Raw genomic sequence first — 21,645 nt, forward strand, 5'->3', positions numbered from 1 at the left:
TCACGGCCCCGAGGACTCTCTCCCGAAACTTGGCTTTTGGGTCCTCGGGGAACCGAGTGCTCGGGGGCCACTGTTCACGGCCTCGAGCACTCTCTCCCGGAACTTGACTTTTCTTATCATCGGGAACTTGGGTGCTCGGGGGCTGCTGTTTGCAGCCCCGAGCACACTCTTCCCGGCACTTGATCTTCTCGGGTCATCGGGGAACCCAGGCACTCGGGGACCACCTTTCCTTGGCCTCGAGCACCCTCTCCTGGAACTTGATCTTCTCGGACCTCGGGAAGATAACCCCCGAGGGAGGGCGCCACGTGACACTCTGCTGTTCTGGCCTCGGGACTTGGGGTCCCTTGGTTCCTGTGTCACCGACAGGCGCGCTGGAAGTTGACGGTAGAACTTGAGGTGCGAAGTGCCGCTAAACCTAAAAAAAGTCGAAGTGCCACTAGACCTGAATGAAGGCAGCGCACTTCTCGCTAAAAAGTCAAGGGCTAAGAGTGCCTGCCCCCGCACCGAAGGAAAGACAAACCTTTGGAAGAAAAGCCGAAGTGTCGCTCGACCTAAAAGAAGGCAGCGCACTTCTCGCTAAAAAGTCAGAGGCTAAGTGTGCCTGCCCCCCCCCCCCACTGAAGGAAAAACAAACCTTCGGAAGAAAAGCCGAAGTGCCGCTAGACCTGAACGAAGGCGACGCACTTCTCGCTAAAAAGTCAAGGGCTAAGAGTGCCTACCCCCGTATCGAAGGAAAAACAAACCTTCGGAAGAAAAGCCGAAGTGTCGCTCGACCTAAAAGAAGGCGGCACACTTCTCGCTAAAAAGTTGGGGGCTAAGAGTGCCTACCCCCGCACCGAAGGAAAAACAAACCTTCAGAAGAAAAGCTGAAGTGTCGCTCAACCTAAAAGAAGGTGGCGCACTTCTCGCTAAAAAGTCGGGGCTAAGAGTGCCTGCCCCCGCACTGAAGGAAAAACAATCCTTCGGAAGAAAAGTCAAAGTGTCGCTCGACCTAAAAGAAGGCGACACACTTCTCGCTAAAAAGTCAGGGGCTAAGAGTGTCTGCCCCCGCACCGAAGGAAAAACAAACCTTCGAAAGAAAATCCGAAGTGCCGCTAGATGTGAATGAAGGCGGCGCACTTCTCTCTAAAAGGTTAGGGGATAAGAGTGCCTGCCCCCGCACCGAAGGAAAAACAAACCTACGAAGAATAGCCGAAGTGTCGCTTGACCTAAAAGAAGGCGGCGCACTTCTCGCTAAAAAGTCAGGAGCTAAGAGTGCCTCCCCTTGCACCGAAGAAAAAACAAATCTTCAGAAGAAAAGCCAAAGTGTCGCTCGACCTAAAAGAAGGCGGCGCACTTCTTCCTAAAAAGTCGGGGGCTAAGAGTGCCTGCCCCGCACCGAAGGAAAAATAAACCTTCGAAAGAAAAGCAGAAGTACCGCTAGACTTGAACGAAGGTGACGCACTTCTCGCCAAAAAGTTGGGGGCTAAGAGTGCCTGCCCTCGCACTAAAGAATAAAGTTCCAACAGCCGAAGGTACCTACGACAAACAGTCAGGGGGGACGATGTTCTCGAAACAACACTTCCATCGCTGCCGAAGGTACCTACAGCAAAAAGTTGGGGGGGGGGGGCGGCGTTCTCAGATCTTAAACATCCATCGCCGTCGAAGCGTCACCCCAAATAAATTATCGGGAATGACACTCGAGAAAATGCTTCACGGAAGGTACTCGGTTCCTGTGGTGAAAGTCGGGTGAACGGCGTTCGCCGAGGGAGACTTTGCTCAAGTTATTGCGAAGTGTTCCTATCCTCTGAAAGCATTGCGAAACGTCTTTATTAAAATCACACTTCAAGAGCGGTGCCACCAAAGAAACAACTCAAACGCCCAAAAATGAAGTAACATTAATTGTAAAAAACACTTTTTATTCCGCAAAGCGATCGATATCAGGATCAACAGAATCCTTATACCACCGACTAAAACCAAATTGAAAGGCTATGCCTTGACTAGCATGAAAAGGCATAGTTGGGAACAGTGGGGACCCAACATAAGAAGATGAAGCGGAGGGAGATGTTTGAAGGGCGCCCTTGCCTTCGGTGTGTTGCACTAACTGCGAAGAGGGCCCCCGGCGGTAGCAAAGCCGAGGCTGGCAAGGCAGGAGTCCGTCGTCATCTTCGGGCTCGGGCTTCGGTTTGATGAGAGTAGGTGAAAGTTCGATATCTCCGCGCGCAATCCAACGCGAGTTGCGCTCAGCTCTGCAGGTAACCAAAGCTAAAGGGCTAAAAGATCTCCAAAATGCTTTGGTTCTGTTACTCATCGCATCGTATGCCCTACACTTCGCCTCCCAGTACCGCTCGAACTCAATATCTCGATGGCGGCGGTGAAAGGAGTCCCAGCAAGACCAAGACACAAAAAATTGTCCCGCATCATAGTAACGGAAACAGCCTCTTCGGCTACCAGCGCAGTGTCCAAAGGGAGGACCTGCGCAGGGAGCGTAAACAGTCAAGAACATTTCGCAACAAGTAAAAATAGTATATATTACATCGCTAATATATATTACATCATCCCAGGTTATAACTAAATTTCAATAGACAATGTGACGCTTCGCGCTAATTCATCACACCTTCCCTGTCTCTTCGGCCGCCGCGATCGTAGCCTTAGCTGAAGGATCATCCCTCGCCTTCGCCTGCAAGAGAAAGATTTCTTCAAAGTGCACACGACTGAACAAATTAAACAAAACTGGTAGTAAGAAGCAATGTCCTCGCTGGTGGTTCATCTCCGCCTCCCGGAGGGTAAGATCGCGGCCATGTCTGCACCAATAATTGGTGGTAAATGATCGGGAAGTGGCCTTTGACGCCCTCGACATGGCTGAAGTAGACATGTCTGTTGGATATCAGAAGGGGTGCTTATGGAGCGCAGTATGATGGTCGCAGCATGTCATTTCAATTGATTGGACAAGGCTTCGGGCTGGGACCATCGCGCAGAAGTCACCATACAATCGAGTTGATGGGAGAAGGCTTTCGCTGGTTTCATTAATCCAACCTGTAAGACCACCCAGCCCGACAATATTGAGTGTTGGGGGCGTGGCCGAAGCACCAATCCCTCAAAGGTGTTGCTTATGGCTTCGCATGCAGCGACGGCCATCGGCTCCAGCTCCCCAAGTGCATTTAAGGCATCTTCAGACAGAGCCTTCATCTCGTTCAGCTCTTCTTGCAACCGCTGTGCTTTAGCGTGCTCAGCGGTGCAGAGCGCCTATAGGTCAGAGACTTGCGCTTCGAATGATTGTAAATTTTGCCGCAAGCACTTGATCTCCTCTTCGGCGCTCTGTTTCTCCGAGCGGAGGGCGCTTAGTTCCTTCTCGAGTTGTTCCAGGTGCGCCTCGGCTTCCCTCGCTCGACCCGCAAATTCGCGTTTGTGGCCTTTGGCTCTTTCCGCACGCTTTTGCAACATATATATTTGCGCCTCTGCGTTCCGAGCGCGGGCTTCATAATTTTTTGCTTGTTTGCGTTGAGCCCGCGAGATAAGCACAGCCTGGGACGTCGCACACATATGAGAGCGAGTAATAAAATGACAAGGAAATACAAACATAATAGAACACACGGATATACCTTCGCAATCGCCACGTCCGAAGCATTGAGAAGTTCGGCGGCGGGCTTCTGGGCAAGTGAAATCTAAAGCTCGGGCAAGATGAAGGTGCTAAAAATCTTCTTCGCATCACTGAACTCCCCAGAGCTCGGTTCAAACGAAGAAATCTTAAACACCTTAGGCTCAATAGCTTTCACGTCAATCAGCTCGCCGTGGCTCATTAGCCCTTCCCCGCCACCGTGGGGCGTAGTGGGCGTAGACTCCTTAGTGCCAGAGGACGAGCTTGAGGACGAGGAGGGCGAAGAGTCGGCTACAGCTTCAATATTTTCACCCTCTTCGACCTCGGTGTCCCTGGCAGTAGTTTTGACGATAGTTCGTGTTTCCGCTAGATCCTCCTCCTCATCGCTCAGGATTAGCGTGGGAAGGTGCACGCGAGAGCAGAACCCGATTTCGTGGAGGGGCTAGGATCCTGGGTGCTCTCGGGCACCTCTTGCCTTAAAGGAACGGCGTGCAGTGCCACCGCACCCTCAGGAGATGCCTCTTTGTGAGCATCCTCGGTGGCAACCTCGCGCGGCCTTTTCCGAAGGGCCAATGCCCTTTTCTTCTTGCCTCCTTGTGGTGAGAGTTCTGGGTGTCTTCGCTTTTTTGAAGCTCTAGTGGGAAGTTCTTCGCTGACATCTTCCGCCGGGGAGCCCTCTACAGGACCCTGCAGGAGCGCGCTAATCTTCAGCCTATCTCTGTATGAAAGGCCCCTATATTCCAAGACTCGACTGAGCCTTCAACCAAGACCTTGCTCAGCGCACAACTGGGCTTCGCCCCGCGTGAATTTCCCGAGAAGCATCATAGCTTTCGTTTTGACTTCGGACACCAACAAGTCTGGCGAAACTAAAAAAACGTAAGCAAACGACAGCGAAGGTGCATCCAGAAACATTACTAATAGTAAATGAATGTGTACTCGTGAAGCTATGCACGGAAGGATGGGGACGGTAAAGCCCCTCAGGCCCCTTCTCTCCAAACTCTAGGATGTTCCAGTCCCAGCTAAGGGGCCACACTCCGGTGGCTATAAACTCCTCTACGAGGTCCTAAGTGGATAAATACTTCGCGCATCCGGCGAAGGCCTCGAGAGCAGTCTACTGAGACACTTTCAGTTGCACGTCTAGAGCATGGTTCCCTTCACCTCCTCGCATTTCAAAACGAGAAATTTCTATTGATCTACCTTGTGGTAGAACCACCACTTTGTCCAATCCTTCGACCATTTATTGTTGTACACGATGGCAGGCGTGGACAACCCGACGTGGTAAGCGAAGTTTAAGCACCCATAATGTGCCTCGCTCTGCACGCTTCAGCTAGTGATGAAGCCGGTGGGCAGCAGCGAAGGCCCTGGCCGATGCTTTTGCTCCCTCAGATCGAGTAGCCCAGGCAAATAGCCCCAGCCTCACAATGGCGTTGGGCGTAAGCTGGTGTAGGTACACTTCGAATAATTTCAGTACCTTGTCCACCATGTCGTCGCAGGGCAAGTGAAGGCCTGCTCGAAAATAGTCAACGAAAACAACAGCTTCGTCTTCAGTAGGCTCCGGTGCTTCCTGGTTCCCGAGGAGCCTAACCTTTGAGATGCCGCTGATCAGTCCCTCCTTCACGAGACCGACCAGCACTTCGTCATCTACCTTCGATTGCCCAATCCAATATGTCTTTTGGCGATTAGACCTAGCCTTCGACGCCATTGGACTGCCCTGAAAAATCTTAGATGGCAAAAGACTTGAAGGAGAGAATCAGAAGCTTTGTACGAGAGCTGTACCTCGAGCAGTGGTATGCGGTAAAAAGAAACCACCGCGGACCAGTATTTATAACAGCAAGGAGAGCGGTTAAAATGAGGTGCATCGGAATTTGAAACAAAGTGGGAAATGACGTCTCGGTGTCCACCAAAGACATTTAATGCCTATAAACGAAACAGTTATTCAGGGGCAACATGGTCATACCAAAAAAAAATATAGATTGTTACCACAACCAACACTTCATCTGGCAATCTCCCGAAGTGCATCCGCCCCAGCGAGCCTTCGATGGGCCGAAGGGGATGGCGTTGAGACACATCTTGAAGTCTACAGGCTCGGCCCATCGAAGATGAACCTTACTCGTAGGGGGCTACTGTTGGGGATGATCTCTCGCCCTCCCCCTTCGTAGGGTAACTCGAAGTCTACCGATGGGTACCCGTTCGAGTGATTGCAGGGATGTTTCAGGGAGTGCAGGCGAAGATCACGAAGTACCTTCGGTCGCAACCCGGAGGTTGGCCCAAATCCTTCATACGTACGGGCGAAGGCCCGGATGATCCTTTGGTCGAAGACCAAAGGTGCGTCCGCGGTCCCAGCTACTCGCGTCGGTGAAGGCGACAACAGGCCTTCGGTCGGAAGCCGAAGGCCACACCGGCAGTTTTGCTGACCGAAGGGGGCGAAGGTACTAGCACGTCTTGGGCTGGAGACCGAAGATCGACTCATGGTGCCAAAGAGGAGGAGCGAAGCTCGTGGTGAACATCCGGCTGATAGCTGAGAAGCCTTCAGCGGAGTCATGGGATCGACCGAAGGCCACGATTGGATGTCGAGGCCCACTTAACCACCTAGAGCAGAGTTGTAATTATGTAAATACACTTGATTGTACCATAATTCCCTGAATATTTCGAGAATGTAGCAGGTAAGGGGGTAAAACTGTAAACCCCCGCATAAAGTGGTTGAGTAAGGGCGATAAATAGGGCCATATTGTACCCGAGACGGGCGGAATTAATTGAGACTATTCACCCCAAACACGTGTCTCACCTAGAAGCCTTCGGATTTCCCTATAAGCGAAGGTTCTCCTTGTTCGGGACATCGGTTCCAACAGTAATGATGTTTGTTGGCTGATCACAAGTGGTAAATATATTTATCTGAATTGTCCAATAATCTTCTCCCCGTCGAATCTCAGCTCCTAGCTCAATCTACAAAATCTATAGATCCCGGAATGTCCGGACTATGCCGGAGTATCCGGAATCTAACACTGTTTCGTGAGCTTTTGGTTTTGTTAAGTTGACATAACCTGTAGTCTCCGGGTCCACCCAGAGTATCCAGATTCTGTTACTCAACCCGGAGGGTCCGGGTCACCCTCCGGGATGAGCTCTCAGTTTGGTCTCCTAACTCCACCCAGAGTCTCCGGGCCAGGCTAGAATCTCCGGGTTACCCAGCTTATACAGCAAACCCCATCGGTTTTTCTCTTTATTCCATCCTTTCACTTCCTTTTCTTTCCCCTCTCCACAAAAAGAGAGCTCTGGTGATTTCAAGCTTCATCCAAGGATTTTTCGCGAAGTTCTTGGATTCTTCATTGTCCCTAGCTCGGAATCTCTGACCTTTCCTCCGGATTGAATCTCCGTGCTTTATCTTGCCCCAAAAGGTACTTTTCCCCCGATCTCTAAATGTCTTGGTCTAGAATCAAATTCCTTCGGTGAAGATGTCCCTTATGGTCCCTAGAATCAATCCCTAGAAGGGTTTTTGCAATGTGGAAGAAGAATCACGAAATCCCCGAATTCTTGCCCCGGAGTCAGGCTACCCGGAGTATCCAGGCCCGGATACTCCAGGTCTGTCAAATTTTTCATCATTCCTTCAATTCAACATTCTTTCTCAACCAATCCTTGTGCCTTCTCTTATATATCTTTCATGTATATCTCAGGTCTTTTGAGATGGATAGAAACAAGGGATATGGGTATGAGAGGAGGAGGAAACAGAAAAGTGATTCTCATGCTCAAGGCCAAAGCAATGCTCCTCCTCAGCGTGTTGAATTAAGAGGAATTCGAATTGAGGAACTAGCATAATCAGAAAATGTGCCTCGCTGATCGACTAAGTTACAAGCAATGAGAGGAAGAGGCACTTTCAGGTCAAGAGGAATGGCTCCTGTAACAGCTGGCCGTGGAAAAGGAAAAGCCGTGGATGCCGGTTCTAGCATCCATGGGGAGGATGATGAAATAGAGGAACAGAACATTGTGCTAGCACCCCTAAAGCTACAGAGGCCCTACAGAGCTCATCAAGCACATGAAATTCCAAGAAGGATGATTGATTATATGAAGAAAGCTGCTAAATACAAGAAGGATAGAGATGAAGATCCTTATGAATATGAGAAGAGTGTGGCAGACCCCCGCTTTTGGAACGAGTTTCATGCTGACTTTTATGAAAGCGTGATCCTCACCAAGAAGAACCCTATCACTCCAATGCAGTGGATTGATTGGGAGTATATGGAGCAGAAGAATGACCAAACATTCAAGGCTGTCATCGCTGCATGTGAAGAAAAGAAAATTAAGAAATATATGAGTCTGAAATGTGATTGGAGTGTAGAAATGATTGCCCAATTCTATGCTACACTTTCTTATGATCATGAGGAGAATCAGTCCATGTTCTGGATGATTGAAGGAGAGAAATATAGAATTTCATATCAAACCTTTGCTCACATATTGGTTTTGACATTTGTGACTTGCACAACTCCAATATACACAATGAGAATCAGTTATCACCTGATGATATTGATTTTATGTACTTGGATCGAGGAAGGGTGATACATGGCACAACTACAGGGATGAAGCCTTACTACAAATATTTGAACAGTCTATTTCATCTCACATTGAATCCAAAAGGAGGTGATGCGACCAATGTCCAAGGAATCTCAAGAAACCTTCTAACACGGATGTCTAATGGGGGTGGACCCTTTAGTGTGATAGACTTTGTTTGGGAGGAAATCCATGCAACCTCATATACTCCCAACAAGAGTTGTGCATATGCGCCCTATATCATGTATATGATTGAAAGGGTGACAAAGAAAAATTTCTTCAAGGAGGTGAAGCACAAACCTTATAGGATGAGAATTGTGAGCTCTCGATCATCTCCTCCACCCTCTCCTCCACCTGCAGCTCCCAGTGCACAACGAATGGCTCCTCAACGTGTTCCATCCTCTAAAGGCTCTCAATCTTTTATCAAGAGTGCACTTAAAGCAATATTTTGAGTCTGCACTCACAATGCCACTCAGATTCGAGAGACCAAAATTAGGATGAAGAAAATTGAATCAAGGCAGAAGGAAATTCACACTCACTTTGGCATTCAGCCACCTTGCTCTCCAATCATTCATGAAGGAGAAGCGAGTGAGCCAGAGTTCGAGAACCCTTGGGCTTGGTATAATGAAGCCCGAAGAGCTGCTGAGGGTCCCTCTCATGCTCAAGATGATGAGGAGACCGATGACGATGAGGAAATAGAAGAAGACGAAGCAAGTTCTTTGGAAGATTGCAATGAAGATGGATCCGATGATGGTAACGATGACGACTATGAGGAAGACAGCGGCTAATTTCTCTTTCTGCTTCTCTTTCTTTTTGGTGCTTGATGCCAAAGGGGGAGAGAATTCCAATGTGTCCTGTCTATCTTCTTTCTTAATCCCTTCATCGTTTCCATGGGTTAATTGAGACATATGTAATAATTGTAATGAACTATGTGGTGTGCTTGTAGTAGACTTTTTAAATTCATAAGACTAAATTTGTGCTAGTGTGATGCAATGAATTAGTTGATGTAATGTTTCTCTCTTTCTTAGATCTTGTGAAATTTCATGTCATATGCATCACGTATAAAAATGTTCACACACTTTGCACCCCGCAAATTTCTGTGCTACTCGGAGACTCCGGGTCAACCCGGATACTCCGAGTCTATCTGAATAGCACAGTAACAGCTAGTTTTTGGGGGAAGAGTATAAATATCTCTTCACCCCCTCTCATTTAAAGCTTGTTGAACCACCAGTGCATATACTCTCTCTAGAGCATACAATAGCCCTCCCAAACCCCTCTAGTGCCCAATCTTTGCTAAGATCTGTGAGTTTGGTTTGGGGAGTGAGATTTGGAGCAAGAGAGCAAAAAGAAAATCTTTGAGCATTTTGAGTTTTTGCCAAGCTGCGAATTGCAATCTTTTTCTCTTGAAGCTTTGTACTTCTAGATGGCAAGAGGTCACCCGTAGAGCACCTAATCGTTGTGGAGTGCCACAGGGAGTTTGTATCACCCACTAATTGAGTAAGAACCCTAGCTTGATCTTTGTGGTCACTTGGGTGAGGATAGGGTTGGAAAAGACTCGGCTCTTTGTGAGCTCCTCAACGGAGATGCAGGCACTTCTTTGTGAGGTGGCCGAACTTCGGATTTAAATCTTGTCTCCATTTAAATTTTTGCAAGTTATTCATTTGTTGGGGGTCATTATCAAGGACCCCCAACGGCCCCTTGGCTTAATCAGCTCAGCCTCCCAAAGGCTCGACCTCTCGAAGCTTCCGCCTTCCGAAGCCCTGGCCTTCTAGAGCCCGACCTCCCAAAGGCTCGGCCTCTCGATGTCTCCGCTTTCCGAAGCCCGGGCCTTCCAGAGCCTTGCCTCCCAACGGCTCGGCCTCTCGAAGCCTCCACCTTCTGGAGCCCTGCCTCCCAACGGCTTGGCCTCTCAAAGCCTCCGCCTTCCGAAGCCCCAGCCTTCCGGAGCTCAGCCTCTCGAAGGCTCGGTCTCCGAGGCCTCGGCCTCTCGAAGCCCCGGCCTTCCGAAGTCCCGCCTCCCGGAGGATCAACCTCCTAAAGGCTTGGCCTCCTGAGGCCTCAGCCTCCCACTGCCCGGGTCGGCTTCCCAGAGGTTACTGAGTGAGTCATCAGGCATTGGGAAAGATCTGCCAAAAGGGAAGCACCAGTCGTACTTTGCCTACGAGGAGGTGACCGACATGATGGTGCCTACCCTGACACCCCTGATAGTGCGGCGCTGGGCCGTAGTTGGCAATCAGCTCACCCCCTTCAGGGGGCAGGCACCACGATAATTACCACGGTGGATATTTATCTCCCCGATAGGGTAGAAGATAGTTATCCGGGATAAGGCCCAGTAATGTGGTCAGACCCTGGATATATGGTAACTTGTACGCCAAGCTACGCATGACTCTATAAATAGGAGGCCATGGTCCTTTGGGGAAAACACAACAAAAAAGATACAAAGGTGAAAGGACACCAAGTCATGATGTGATACTTTTTCCAGAGTAATACATTTTTCTACCATCAATATATTCGTGGTGTTCCTTTCTCTCAAACTTTGTCTCCAAGCTTGAGTCTCCTCTTTAGAAGAAACTCTCGCCGTACTTGCTGGAGCAAGACGAACTCGTGCTCCAACATCATTCAAATTGTTATTTGAGGATTTGCCTCAATATTGTTGCTTACAAGTATTTGAGTGCGGGATTATTGTTGAGAAGAACATATCCATCTTAGAGATACAGTGATAGCTCATAGTCTCTAGTAGATTCTCTTAAACTTACTTTGATTTCGAATTCCTGTATAGTCTAGATAATCCTGGTGAACTCAGATACTCCGGAACCCAGAGTATCCGGATTGAGCCAGAGTCTCCGGACACTATTTAATCCGTTGTTGAGTTTTAAATTTCAAAAATGACTATTCACCCCCCCTCTAGTCGACATCAAGGACTTTCACCCCTCTTCCTTGATCTTTGGGGCTGATGTTGCTTGCTCCTGTAGTCAGGCTTCCACATCATAACTACTTGATATTGAGTACCCCATCTTTGAACAATGTGGATTCCTTAGCAAGTCAGTAACTTCTTTTTCTTCTCAATTTTACAGATGATTTAAACTAAGCATACAAAGTAGTGTTGCGTTGGAGTACCCAAGCAGGGTCTTACTGCAAACCAATCTGGAGAAAGTAGATACAATACAAAAGGTAGTTCCTACAAGTTCCTTCACTACTATTATTCCTTTTCTCTTTCAGGGTAGGACCTACCAAATATAGCTTCCCATCACTTGCTGATGTTGCTTTTGCAAATATAAATCAATTAAGACAATGGAACTTATTACAGAAATGAATGGATTACGTTGAGGTGAAGTAACTTCTAGCTGAGCTCTCCTTGTACTTGAATAGGTCAGGCAAAAACTAAAAGGACACTAAGGGCCAGATGAGCCACCATGAATTCTACTTCATGGCCTAAGACTAGGCTTCACAGGATTTGAGGATATAAAACTACCTAAGAAGTTACATATACTCACCATCTGATTGCATCTGGTTGTGAAATGTGTATAATAAAGGAGCGAGTTAGCCTAGAACCAAAGCATGACCTCAACACTACTTGATATGAGTAGGTTCTCTCATATTTTCTCGTTTAGGGTAGGACCTACCAAATATAGCTTCCAATCACTTGTTGATGTTGCTTTTGCAAATATAAATCAATTAAGAAAATGAAACTTATGACAGAAATGAATGAATTACTTTGAGGTGAAGTAACTTCTCTACGAAATGAATGGAACTTATTACAGAAAATGGAACTCATCCCTTCTCTACAAGTACAAGCAGCCCAGCGGCAAATTTGCTATTTCCTTTCAATAGCTTTACATTTGATTTTATGATATTCTATATGATTTTACCAGTTACATAAATATCAATTTTCTCCTGTTTTCCAGCTATGTAAATCCATTCAGCTATAGGTGCACTATGTCAGTTTATATTGTTTGATAATTCATTTTGTTACTATTGTTTGAAAATATTTGGCGCCCGTTACAACGTACGGGCATGTAACTAGTAGCATACAAATTACTAGGATTTTATTTGAAGTTTGACCTAATTATTTATATTCTACGACCGATACCTCGTAAGGACATAATGATGTTTGAGGGGTTCTAAACTTCTAATGTTCAGGTGCCCGCTACTTCTCTAGATTACGAGCAAAACTCGTGTTGTACTAACAAAAGCTTTCTTTTCCAACTTCATATAGGGGGAACACATAACATATTCAAAACATTTAACCTTTACTATCAAGTGCTATTCAACAATTTTGAATTGAGATTATCAACTTTCAGTTCAGATTTCTAATTTTTTTAATTGAGATTCATGAGCTTCTAACTAACAAATTGAGAACCTTTCAGAAACAGGGAATCAACTTTACAAAACATTTGAAATTTTTTTTCTGAAGGATAAACTTTATTTAGAGCATTCAGTATCCAAATTAAACTACTCCAAATTCTGTTGTGATTTCAAAAGGGAATGACAACTTTGGAGATGGGATTTGAGAGCCTTTTAGCTGGTCACCTCGGTTGTGGAATCATGGGTACAAACCACTGATTGGGGTAGTTATATGTTTTGTATGCCAAAAGGATGTTTGAATCTATTGTTTCATGAAAATTAATTTCAATTATCTAGTTCTCTAAAGCTTAACCAACTAGAGCTTTGTTCACTATCATATTGTAAAACCATAGTAAAATCAATTTCACTAGAACTCAAATTACAGGCATATAAGAAAAAAAAGGAAAAAAGACATAACTTTGGAATAGAAAAGCTACTGCCTCTGATCACATAAATGTGTCATTATGAATAGTAAAGCGGTATTCAAAACATAAATTTGACCATTACTACCAACATGTCGTTTTGAACATATATGTTGTCGGACTTCTAGAACTTGTATTATTCAAATCCTGTAAAGTATTCAGATGAAAAACATGACAATCATAAAAAAAGATTTCTCTTAAAAAAAGTTCCATAATATCAACATTTTGTTGGATTTTAAAGATACTTACAATATAAATTAGTGATCGAAGATGCATTTTAGAGACCTTGTAGATACATGAATACTATACATTTTTGACCGGTAAGAATAATCTCTACTATATAAAATATGAGTTAATAGTGTGTCACATCCTCCCCACCTAATCTCCTCTTGCCCCTAATAAAAAACAGACAAAAAACAGGTCTCCATAGCAACTCTCGTATTAGCAGAAAACTAAAAAAAACCAAGAAAAACTGGACCAACCCCGTCCTCCTCGCCATCGTGCGACCCTCTCCAGATTCCATCAAATAGCCAACGCGATCCTCCAACTCACAAATAGCTGCCTCTCGGTACGGCAAGGGAGGAGCATCGATCCATTGACGGCGGTTGTGGAGGAGCATGGCTAACAGGTAGGACAATATAGCGGGCCCAGACGCCAACCCACTCCTCGAGGAAGGGTGGTCGAATCGGGAAAAGGGAGGTGAATGCAACATGTCGATGATGAGGACGGGGACGACGTCAACGGCCTCACCAGCTTTATACGAATTGGAGATACTCTTCGGATCAGGAGCAGACCCATGGCCCGTGCTAGGGGGGCTCTAGCATGGGCTTAGCCCAACTAACTAATGGATAGCCCCCTCAGGCCAATTTAGCACCCGCTCTCCTCAGGCCCAAATGACTAATGGATATCCCCTTAGGCCCATCTTGCTCCCTGCTGGCCTACTCTGCTATGTGCTCGACTGTCCGTGCGACGGTGCGACTACCAGATTGCCGCCACCTCACCCGCCAGCAAGCTTGCCGCCGCCCCACCCACCAACGAGCCTGCCGCCTCCCGCCTCCCACCGCCCCCTTCCGGCGCTTCCCCTGCCCGTGAGGCTCCCTTCCGGCGCTTCCCCTGCAAGCTCCCGTCCGGCCCTCCTCTAGTCTGCCCTAAGCCCCTGGTAGGCACCGCGCCGCCCCTGCAAGCTCCTACTCCCCTCCAGTCCTCTATGGGAGTATTATAAAAAGAGGTTAATCATGGATTATCAAAAACCCTAGAATAAATTCTTCCTGGGTCGATGCCCGAGCGGTTAATGGTGATGGACTGTAAATTCATTAACGATATGTCTACGCTGGTTCAAATCCAGCTTGGCCCAAAAATCTAGGGCTTCATGAATATGAACTAAAACAATTTTTTTCTTCATCAAAATTTCATGTTCGATTTTGAATTAGAGACGTTAAAAATAATCAACCAACGTCGACTATATCCCCTAGCCTTCCAAGCTAACGATGCGGGTTCGATTCCCGCTACCCGCTGCATTCTTTATAAAAAGACTACAGCTCTACATCGATTCGGGACTTTCAGGTTCCGCACATTAACTCATGAGTCATGATTCATTCACGTACTATTTTGCTCAGCATCCTGTCAATGATATTTGATATGATTTGAAAATTTGAATTGAACTATGGAATTAGTGTTAGGCAGGCTCAGTAGTTGTAGTGTCCTAGACATTTGAGTTCAGTAGTTGTAGTAGTTATAGGAAGGAATTATTAGTTGTAGTGTGTGCGAAATGTAAATTAGCTCATTAGTTGTAGTGTCCTAGACATTTGAGATTTTGAGTTGAGGCCTTGAGGGCTTGAGGCAGTAGAAGTTCATAGTTGAGCGGTTGCAGGTTGCACTGCTATACTGTAGAGAATATAGAACAGGCAATGCCGCAGTGGAGTCATGATCTTTTCGAGAGTAATTTGTTTAATCACAAATCAATTATAATATAATATGAAACTCTGATAGTTTTTTTAATCGAATATTTGTTGATGTTGTAGAGATTTAAAGATGGAACAATTTTATTCAAAAGATGCCCGAAAAAGTTTAGTAACTAAACAAAGCCGTGTTGAGCAAAAGAGAGCACGCGTTGAGCTAAATATGGATGATATTGCCGCTGATCCGGGGCTACGAAAGCAAATTGAAGAGTTTGATTATGATATTAGAGATGAAGCTAGAAGAGCATTTTTGTCTATAGGTTGATGTCAACCAATTGGTCATAATTTTCCAAGGAAAGAGAATGGAGGACAGATGAGGGTATTTGTAAAAAGGTGATTCGAAATATTTGATTGGTTAGATATAGTGTGCATAAAGATGCCGCTTATTGCTTTTATTGTTATATCTTCAAACCATCAAGGATGGACTACTTTGGGAGCGATACATTCACCAAAGTAGGTTATAATAATTGGAAGAATGCATTGAAATCTTTTAATGCTCATGTTGGGGGACCAAATAGTGCTCACAACAATGCAAGGAAGCATGCCATTGATTTCAAAAATCAGAGACGAAGTGTGGCTCATGTGTGGTCGGAGAAAAGCACAGAGAAGGAGGAGCAATATAAAGCTCGCTTGGCTATTGTTCTAGGAGTTGTAAGATTTCTCCTTTTACAAGCTCATGCTTTTCATGGGCATGATGAGTCTTTAAGCTTAAGCAATAAAGGAAACTTGCTAGAGATGTTGGAATGGTACAAAGGGAAGGATCCCAAAGCTGCAAGTGTATTTGGTGAGAATGCTCCTGGGAATAATCAAATGACTTCCCACAAGATACAAAAGGATTTGGTGAAGGCTTGTGCAAATGAGACAAGGAATGCTATTATTTCTGAGATGGGAGGGCGTCTTTTTGCGGTGCTTGTTGATGAGTCTCATGATAAATTAATAAAAGAGCAAATGACAGTGATTTTGAGGTTTGTAGCTCTCTTGACATTAACATTTCAGATTTAATTTGTCATATATTATCACTTGTTAATGTTTTTTTTTGTCTTGTAGGTATGTCAATGAGCAAGGGCATGCAATTGAGAGGTTCCTTGGGGTTAAGCATGTAACAGAGACTGCATCTTCGCTTAAAGAAGCTTTGGATTCTATGTTTGCAAAATATGGTTTATCTATTTCTCAATTGCGAGGTCAAGGATATGATGGAGATTCAAATATGAGAGGTCAGCTTCATGGGTTACAAAGGCGTGTATTGGATGAAAACCCCTATGCATTTTACATCCATTGTTTTGCTCATCAATTACAATTAGTGGTTATTTCTGTTGCCAAGTGTTGTAGTTCAGTGCTTGATTTCTTCAACTATGTTACTTTGATTGTTAGCATTGTTAGTGCTTCTTGCAAAAGGAAAGATCAACTTCTCCAAGATCAACATGAAAAAAATTGTTGAGCAATTAGAGATAGGTGAGACTTTTTCAGGAAGAGGGAAAAGCCAAGAAACTTGTCTTGCAAGGCCCAGTGACACACGGTGGGGCACCCATCATAAAACATTGGCTCGTCTTTAACTAATGTGGACCTCTATATTGGAGGTATTGGAGAATGTCAGTGAAGATGCAGAAAGTCTTGAGAAGAGAACTCAAGCATCAGGCTTGATAGAAAAAATGGAACGCTTTGAGTTTGTTCTTATATTGCATCTTATGACCAGAGTGTTGGGGAAGACACAAGAATTATCACAATGCTTGCAGCGAAAAAAAATCATAATATTGTTCGTGCTATAGGATTAATCAGGTCAGTGATGAAGAATATGAATGACATAAGGTCATATGGTTGGGATGGGCTCTTTGAAAAAGTAAAGACCTTTTGCATTAAAAGGAACATAATTGTGGCAAATATGGAAGATACAATACCAATTCGTGGTCGTTCAAGGGGTCGCGGCGCAAAATTAGTAAGTTATTACCATCATTTCCATCATGGTATTTTCATTGTTGTGCTTGAACAAATTCTAGTTGAGTTAAACAATCGTTTTTTTGAGAGATCAACATAGTTGTTGCATTGCATTGCTTGTCTTGATCCAAAGAATTCTTTTGCCAACTTTGATCAAGACACACTAATAGAACTCGCTCAGATTTATGGTGCTGATTTTTCTGAGTATGATCGATTAGTCCTAAGGGACCAACTTGCCACATTCGTTATTGATGTGAGAGACGATGAGGAGTTCTCTAGTTGCAATGATCTTGGAAATCTTGCAGTGAAAAAGGTTCAAAGTGAGACACGTTACACATTAGTGTATCGCCTCATTGAACTAGCATTGATTTTGCCCCTGGAAACGCAACAGTAGAAAGAACCTTCCCAGCTATGAATATTATCAAAACTGAGTTGAGAAATAAAATGAACGATGAGTGGTTGAATGACAGCATGCTATGCTATATTGAGCGAGACATATTTGCAAACATTCAAGATGCTGCCATATTAAAGTGTTTTCAAGTTTACAAGATTCGCAAGATTCAATTACCAAAACCCATTACTAAAATATAATGGTATGTTATGTATTTTTGGAATTTACCATTTATTTTTTGTCAATTATCATGGAATTATTATTTATATATGGTATTTTGCATATGCAGGCATGATCTTGCTGCTGATCCGGGCTACGGAAGCTAATTGAGCGAAAGAGAGGACATGGTATGTTTTGCATTTATCATTTATATTTTTATCAATTATCTAGGTGCTTTATCTAAGTACGATGTAATTTATCATGTACTTTATCTATTTTTATTGGTGACATCGTATTTTTAAGCATATCTTTAAATTAAGAATCGATGAAAATTTTCGTGTTAAAAAATTAGCCTCCCTTAGTTTGAATCCTAGGTCCGCCACTGAAGGGATCCTCTCGATGTAAGTCTTCTTGGTCAATCGATCTCTTCCCTAATGGTCGCATCCGTTACCTCTGCCCCATGGTGACCATCTCTGCAGCTCTCGTGATCTCCTTCCTCTCGTACCCAACCCGCTTCGCCGTTGCCACCGCCGCCTCCTTGACCTCGCGTATCAAGGTGAAATCCATCGCCCCCATCCTTTCTCCTTCCAAGCGTCACCTCCCTCTCCACTAAGGAGGTGTTTGGTTCGACAATTCCATGGCGTTGTCCAATTTTGTGCTCTCCATCTTCATGCAAAGAGCCGTGTGTTTCAAGTGCTGCACGGAGCCTTCATCCCCGGAGAAGGAGAGCCCCGCGCCTCCTGCGCCACCGCTGGCAAGCCCATAGTGTCGCCTTCGTCTCTGCTGGGCATTTCCGCGAGCACCTGGTTTGCGGGCATCACTGGGGTGGGGCTCCTGGAGACATACTACCTAACTTACCTCAAGCTCACGGGCTCCGAGGCGTTCCGCCCCATCGGTGGCGGAGGCTGGGGCAACATCCTCGAGAATGACTAATCCGTCGTCTTCGGTAATCTCATGGCGTTGTTGCTGACTGCTTGTTGGTAGAGTTCCACTAACTTGGAGGCAATGGGCTCATGAGATTTAGACCGATTCAGCATAATCGTAATTTCGCTATGCTTTACTTCTCGTTATGTAGGATTGTGTATACAAAGCTAAGCGCATTTTAATTCCAAATAGTGGTTGAATGCCCCCTTCTATTATTTCATGGTGTTGCTTTGACTAAACTTCTTGCAGTGGTCCCATGGGCTAATTTGATAAAATACAACAAATACACAATGCTATCTCAGTACTTAACAATCGTTTTTTTTTTCAATTTGACAGGGATACCTCTTCCATTAGTTGGTCTGGTGGCATATGGTTTGGTTACAACACTTTCTCTGCAAGAGAATGGAAAGAACGCTCCCTGGACTGGATGACTTGGATATTCGATTAACATTGCTTCTGATTGCTACATCAATGGCGACCGCGAGTGCTTATTTTCTTTATATTTTAAGCACAAAATTTGTTGGGATATCCTGTTCGTACTGCTTGTTGTTATCATTTCTCTCGTTCACTCTACTTTTCATCATAGTAAAGGTATCCTCACAAAGAAAACAATGGATTCTTCATTTTGACTGCTAACCATGTTGTCCAGTTAAATAATCATGTTCAATATTGTTCTTACAGGACTTCAATTTTAATTGTATCCAGAAGTGTGCTGGTATTCAGTTAGCTGTGGCTGTCATAATTGCTCTTGCTTTGACAAACTCGTACACTTCAGCTACTACTCAGTTGAAGGGGTGAGGCTTATTGATGCCATAGATATTATGCTCTCTGAAATTTAAGCATGTGGCGAATTTGGCTATGTTTACTCCTCTGTCTTGCTTCTTTGCTATCATTGTTGTTGTTTTGCTTAGTACACTATGTGAACTTACTACACATTCCATTTGCTTTGATATAATTGGAAGTGACGTTAAGATTTCCTTTTTCATTTTACGAAGCACAAATGATTTTGTATTAGAACCATATGAAATGGAGATACCAACTGAATCATCCCCATTTGCTATTTCTCTGGCTAGACATCTGCACAACAAGTTGATGAGTCCTCAACCTGCGACAGTGAGCAGCGTGCCTACTTGATGGTGGCGAGGCTTCAGTATGGCTTCAGGTGTGCTTCTTTGCCGCCTACATTTATAAGGCATGGGGCACACAAATCATGAACAAGAAGTTAATTAGTTCATGCTTTGGTAAATATCTGAGTAGCTAAAGTTGTATAGATATCCTTGGCTGACTGGCTGTAGCAGTGTGCTTCATTTGGGATGGTTTGATGCAAACGTTTCACTCAAGGCAAGAATTCTTCAACTCACCCAATAGAATTATGATATCATACTTGGCACATTTTTGCATTATAATTCTGTGTTCAATTTGCAATTTTGATGACATAAACACGAGATCTGATCTATTTTGTTCTCAATGAGTTTTTAGTGTTCAAAAAGATCACCAAAGATCTAAAACAGAAAACAGTACCCTATAGTGCACAAAGGCTTCAGACACTGACATAACTGTATCTGATGCGATGCTTGAATCTAATGGTCTTGTTCTCACCATGAGCTCTGCTAATATGCACATATCCTGTGACTCTTTGATGAAAGATATGAGGTTTGTTTATTGCTGAAACTGACAATTTTTTTTAACAAAATGGAGCTTATAGAGCTCATATGGTCATCTGAAATGTGGGCAACAACCCCCCTTATGGCATTCGAACATTTTATGTGGCCTATTGTTTTGAAATATTGTCCTTCTGAAATTATAAAAATTGCAGATGTCTGGTTTGGTTTATTCTTCTACAATAATAGAGACATCATCATGTAAGAAGAACTAGCTGGGAAATATGCATTGCATTTATATGTTGTTCACTAACGTTATAATGCTTTTTTTTATTTGGAGGCGTGTGTTGAATTATGAGGTGAGTCAAATACCTGCCTTGCCCAAACGCTTTCTCCATGTAATTAATTATGGAAAGGTCAATCTAATAATGTATATTAGTCCTTCTACCCTCGATGTGTTTGATGAAATTCCCAGTAGGAAATGAGGTTACTGATTATCCCCCCCCCCCCACCTTGTGCAAATTTCCTTTTGGAACTCATGGTGACTTATTGTTATTGTTCTCTCTTATTGATTTATAGACAGTTCTGGTTGATACCATGATATGATTACACCTTGTAAGAAATAGTAGCCTCACAGTACCAAATTATTGGTGCTCACTTGATACCTTTTTTATTTACTTCATATAACTGTTGTGTATAGGGATCAATAAAGTCATTTTTCAGTGCTAATAAATTGTGGTAACTTGTTTACTCTTCATATTATATAAAAGGCCCCAGTGAGAGTAAGTAAAGAAGGGCTTACTAAAGTGAAGCAGTTGGTTTAATGGCTCCCCGCATATGACCGTATAGATTGTAACTTAATACAAATGAGCACTAGGAAAAAATAATCTAATTCTCTGGTTATTAGAAAGCTGTTTTATTTTCCTTTTTGTTTTCCTATTATTTGATCACACAAAAATTTAATTATTTGCTTGCTAATCTTAGCACCAAAGCATTTTAATCAAGTTTTGGTCCCCTTGTCAACTGAGACGAGAGAGGACCTTATGTTTTTGACAACCATGTCCTATGTCTTTTATTAGCACTGTATCATGTCCTCAAAACTGTGTCGAACATCTCTTTTCATAATGGTGCGTTGGTATATTGAGGTAGTACTTTCAGCAATTTTAGGGCATTTTTTTATTTATGAACACAAGTGTTGTCTCTAACATCGTCTATTGAATGTTTCTTGTTGGATGTTTTAATAACAACATGCCAGGTAGTAATATTTCTTCCATTTTAATGGATGCAAAGAACATAGCAACATGTAATAACAACATGCCGAGTAGCACATGTTGATTAATTGGTTTGTTGCAGCAGAGAACACGATTACATGTTGTTGCATTGTCATATTTTGATTAATTAGTTTGTTTCAACAAAGAAATAATTAGGTGTAAATTTTGATTAATTGAATGAGTTTGGTGAAGTTACATGTTGGAATGCTTTACATGTTCTGTTATTGCAAAATCATATGCTCGACGTATGGTGTGTCCGGAAAATAATAGTTTTATGTAGAATATAGAATCATTTCATGTAAAATATGGATTTTGTTGCAGCGTACATGCACTAACTAGTTCTATTGTAATATACATGTAAAAGATAGCAAACATACATTATGAAAACACCTTTTCCAATCAAATACATGGTTTTGAAATGTTTGGTCTCAAAATTCTGAAAATAAGATATAATTGGGAGCTTCAAAACCAAACATGTAACTGCTGTTAAATTGATGGGAAGAGAATGGCCAGAGCCTGCATTTTTTGTG

The 21,645-nt window shown here is 43.9% G+C and overlaps 1 protein-coding gene across 11 annotated transcripts in view; it reads left to right on the top strand.

Moving 5' to 3' along the window:
- LOC133912944 (uncharacterized) overlaps positions 1-20,782 on the top strand; it is a 39,322-nt gene extending 18,540 nt beyond the window's left edge. For 10 of the 11 annotated variants that reach the window (XM_062356004.1, XM_062356020.1, XM_062355988.1 and 7 more), the window contains 8 exons: positions 11,188-11,284; positions 14,901-15,802; positions 15,885-16,770; positions 17,450-17,507; positions 18,580-18,834; positions 18,925-19,037; positions 19,317-19,405; positions 19,515-20,782. In XM_062356004.1, coding sequence (XP_062211988.1) covers positions 15,258-15,802; positions 15,885-16,275 — 936 coding nt within the window. In that variant the 5' untranslated portion in view covers positions 11,188-11,284; positions 14,901-15,257 and the 3' untranslated portion in view covers positions 16,276-16,770; positions 17,450-17,507; positions 18,580-18,834; ... (1 more) ...; positions 19,317-19,405; positions 19,515-20,782. The remainder of the gene's footprint in view (positions 1-11,187; positions 11,285-14,900; positions 15,803-15,884; positions 16,771-17,449; positions 17,508-18,579; positions 18,835-18,924; positions 19,038-19,316; positions 19,406-19,514) is intronic. The other variant, XM_062355938.1, reaches the window with a different exon arrangement.
- The last annotated feature ends 863 nt before the right edge of the window (positions 20,783-21,645 follow it).

Source organism: Phragmites australis, chromosome 1 (assembly GCF_958298935.1).
Source record: "Phragmites australis chromosome 1, lpPhrAust1.1, whole genome shotgun sequence".
NCBI classification, from domain to species: Eukaryota; Viridiplantae; Streptophyta; class Magnoliopsida; order Poales; family Poaceae; genus Phragmites; species Phragmites australis.